The 4179-nt window shown below is 41.6% G+C and overlaps 1 protein-coding gene across 1 annotated transcript in view; it reads right to left on the bottom strand.

Annotated features, from left to right (window-relative positions):
• Nucleotides 1–3985: 3985 nt before the first annotated feature.
• LOC118406505 overlaps nucleotides 3986–4179 on the bottom strand; it is a 2877-nt gene continuing 2683 nt past the window's right edge. The window contains exon 5 of the mRNA XM_035806565.1: nucleotides 3986–3999. Coding sequence (XP_035662458.1) covers nucleotides 3986–3999 — 14 coding nt within the window. The remainder of the gene's footprint in view (nucleotides 4000–4179) is intronic.

The raw sequence follows: 4179 nt of genomic DNA, 5'->3' as shown, positions 1-4179 counted from the left end.
CGCATAAGGTTCGTGTGTGTTACATAGTGATTCGTGCGAATCACATAAGGTTCGTGCGTTTTCGCATAGTGATTCGTGTGATTTTCATAAGGTTCGTGCGTTTTCGCATAGTGATACCTGCGTATCACATAATGTTCGTACGAATCTCATAGGGTTCGTGCAAATACTTAGGCACCCCTATTCTTGTAATAAAATGTTCTATTCCATATTATGACAAGTACAGGTTTTATTCCTTTTCTTAGTGACACTAGATCCTTCGGAGATGTTACCTGCCTTCTTAACTGCTCAAGTCATAGCCCCACCCACCGGGGCTAATTAGGTGAAGGAAATAACGGGCAATTTCCCTCTTTTGTACTGGTATGAGACGCTGTTGAATTTGGCAATAGAAAGAATTGGTTTCCCTTCTGTTGCCATTTGCCGTCGATTTCCTGATGCCAGACACGACCCAGACACGGGCGCGGCAAAAAGGCTGACACGGCTTCGGCGAAGGAGTTGCAAGGGGCCCGCTTGGCTAGCTGAATTTGGAATTTGCCAGTAATTTCATGTCATACATGACCTCGCGGCGAAATGTCCGACCGAAGGTGCAACGAGCCCGCGCGGCTAGCTACATTTGCTGCCTATTTTGTGACGTCTTACACCGAACATCTGCCTAGAAAGGTAACCCTAGCTCTGTGACTGTGAGGATCAGTCTTGTTTAGATTTTACTTTTCCCTGTGTGTTCTTTGATCTGGATGCAAACCTTCTTATCGTTTGTAGATCGGTAAGTTTTCAAGTCTTTCTGCTATACGTGAGATGTACTGGACCGTGTCGTGGATCGTTCTGCTGATCCTACTGTTGGTGCAGACCCAGTCCTTGCGAGTGGGGCCTGCAGAGATAGACAGTATTCTCCAGGGGACCCCAGCGTTCTGGGGCGCGATATCAGTAGCGCTCATACTAATCATGATATGGATGACCGGTTAGTTCTATTAATTTCTCTTCTGTTTCTATTGCATACCGTGCTGATGGCTGCTACTGTGATCAGCAGTAATATACCATAGTTGTGGCCTATTCCCCATATTCGGTTGTGGATCACCTAGCCGAAGACGCACTCTACGACTAACACATGCACAAAAGTATTGGATAAGCTATGATTCCTGTGAGGCATAAATTTGATTTCATTCTTTCAGCTACGATTAACCAGAGTACTTAAAATGTGACAAAATGTGAAAGCAGATATGATTTAGGTTTAGAAATCAAATCGGTTGTAAAATACAGCGTATTTTTCGGGTACAGATATAGCCTGGAAGAACCTTAAAGAAGTTCGAAGAGAAGGCCTGACGACCCATTTCCAACATCTCTGGAACATTCTGGACTTTATGCTGTTTGCAGTCTACCTAGCACAGGGTGCCCTCCGGCTTGTGGCACTTCTTTAGGCAAGAAGGCATTTTTTATTTAAAAAAAGTATGTGATTGATTTTAAATCAACCAATAGTAATTTGGTGTGTGAACTGGCTATGATGTTGACCTTTATATTTTTGTTAGCTCGACGCACATTCAGAACAGAACACGGTCGCCGATGATTGGGCATACAAAGCAAATGAAAGCAGCTTCCAGCCGGTTGCAGTCGCAGACGTCCTCCCCTCCATCATCACAATCATCGTATTTATCCGAGCCATGTCTCCGTTTACAAATAATCGTTTTCTCGGGATGCTATTGATCTCCATCGGACGAATGGCTGTAAGCATCATGAAGTTCGTGGTCATGCACGGACTGGTTCTGTTCGCCTTTGCGCTCGGCTTGAACCAGCTGTACTGGTTCTATGGGACGATGCATCAGTACCTCTGTTCCAACTATTCACAGAGCAACCTTCAGGCTTTGAGCTGTTCAAAGTCACAAGGTTTTGACACGTAAGTAATATCCAGAGTCTCACTTATAGCATCGTCCTTGATCAAGTTTTTATGACATTCAATTCATAAAGTAGGATAGTGGACCCATTTCCGGTTTGCGTTCCCTTTTCAGAATTTTCAGCTCGCTGCAATCCCTGTTCTGGGCTGCGTTTGGTATTGTTGACTTGTCCACGCTCGAGCTGAAGCCGGGTACCAGCCCAGTCAACGTGTTCCAGATACAAGAATGGCCTGTCATCACAGAGACTGTCGGCAAACTGGTATTTGGGCTGTATGAAGTCATTGGAGCGTTGATTCTCATCAATCTACTCATCGCCATCATGAGCGACTCATTTACGAGGACAGAGGTACTCAATAAAAATACACTGGCCAACCTTTCCGCCAAGATATGATAACTTTAGCATGGTACCCTTCATTTTACGTATGTTGCCTTGGTTTTGTTTCTGCTATTTATGAAGTTACGAAAACTCCTTCATGTCTGACCTGAATTTGTTCCAGGAAGTAAAACGCGTTGACTGGGGCTTTGTGGTGATGAAAGACGTGCTACGCTACCTGAAGGTGGACATGTCCTTACCCCCACCCTTCGGCTTGATAATGTCCGTGAGGAACGCTGTTGTTCGCCCGATGTTGGTATTATGTAGTCGGCAAGACAATCCTCCCGATACGGACAATAATGTAGGTATATATATATCGACGGTCATGGGCTAATACATGGCAACAATCTTCATATTTAATTTCTACATGTGTATGGTGTTTGAAATGTGATTCAATGTTCTGCTAATCGACCACTAAAATGAGTATCTGATAGGACAAGTGCCTCCTGGCAACAAGTTCCTTTTCATCTCTGATGTCACATTTGCTTTCACAATGGCCATGGGTTGTCCCTTTTCCTTTATCTTTTCATAACGTGCATGTTTCCTCTCTGCTCTAACGAATATCTACATTTGTTTTAGGTGGAGACAGCTGATGGTCAACCACAGGCACCGCTGCCAGGGAAACACGATGCGTACAAAGTAAGTAAGGGATGAATTACAAATACTAGTACTAGGGTTCAAATTAGGCTGTATACACACTCATCGCACTGCCTGCTAGACATTTCCTTTATGTTGTATGCAGATATCATCAATTTTGCTTTGACATATTGCAGATATCTAAATGCTGACATTGTTCCTTACAGTCTTAATGACCCTTGTTTGTTTTTTATATATAGATGATTGTTGGCAGTCTTATGGCCAGATATTTGCTTCGCAAGGAAAGGAGTCTGGAATGAAACGAATGAAAGGGCATTTGCGTAATATAAATTCCTATTTCTAATTGTGATTGTTTCCATAGCCCACATTTGTACAATGCATAATACATTACCTTACTATTATATTCTATCAAGTAGTATGAAATCTTTACTAAATGTAATAAAAAAATTACATATCTGAAAAGGAATGACTTTCGAAAATATTTTTTCTTTACTTTAATGTACACGTATCTTTAAGTTATAGAATGAATCAAAATTGTTCCCAATACACATTGTTGTGCTGAACACCAATCTAGGATTTAACCATAGACAGGCGAAGGGGGATACATATTATGAAACAACCCAGTAGTCATGTTTTTGTCTGGAAGCAAAAGAAAGCGAACAACATGGTTGTTTGTTCAATTGATATTGATGAAACATGCATGCAAGTCTTATTTGTTGCACTAAACGGCTCCAGAGGCCATAGGTTCCAGTGGGGGAGGGGGGTAAACGTATCAGCTTCTACGAAGAAATTGTAATGAAAATCCAAACTATTTGATTGTTGTTTGGCCAATCTTTATTGTAAGGACTTAGCAATATCTTGTTGCCAGACATGACATCTCAAAGATATTGAAACCTATATCATATCGTGGCCACCTGAATTGATGTTTTACACGACATATTCTTGAAGTGAACCTTTGTTCCATTTCCTTTTGTACGTGTCAGTGGAGTCGTCAGCTTGTGAGGTTTGTTGACATTTTAGTGGGTATATACGATACAGATATTTTACATTAACAATAAATCACTCGAGATTTCCGAAATGGCAGTGATCATCTTATTACTTCGATTCCTCATGACTTATTAATGTGTAACGCTTATATCGGGAGCTCTACAGCGCAACAGGTGCACTTGTTTTTGTGATTAAAGATTTCAATTTCAATGTTCCTTATGTACGTGTAAGTGGAGCTTGTGAGGTTTGTTGACATTGAAGTGGGTTTAGGATACAGACATATTGCATCAATAATAAATCACTTGCGATTTTCGACCTGGCAGTGATCATCGTACGAAT

The sequence above is a fragment of the Branchiostoma floridae genome, chromosome 19 (assembly GCF_000003815.2).
Source record: "Branchiostoma floridae strain S238N-H82 chromosome 19, Bfl_VNyyK, whole genome shotgun sequence".
Classification (NCBI taxonomy): domain Eukaryota; kingdom Metazoa; phylum Chordata; class Leptocardii; order Amphioxiformes; family Branchiostomatidae; genus Branchiostoma; species Branchiostoma floridae.
The sequence above is the reverse complement of the archived record's forward strand: the minus strand, read 5'-3'. Positions and strand labels throughout refer to the sequence as shown.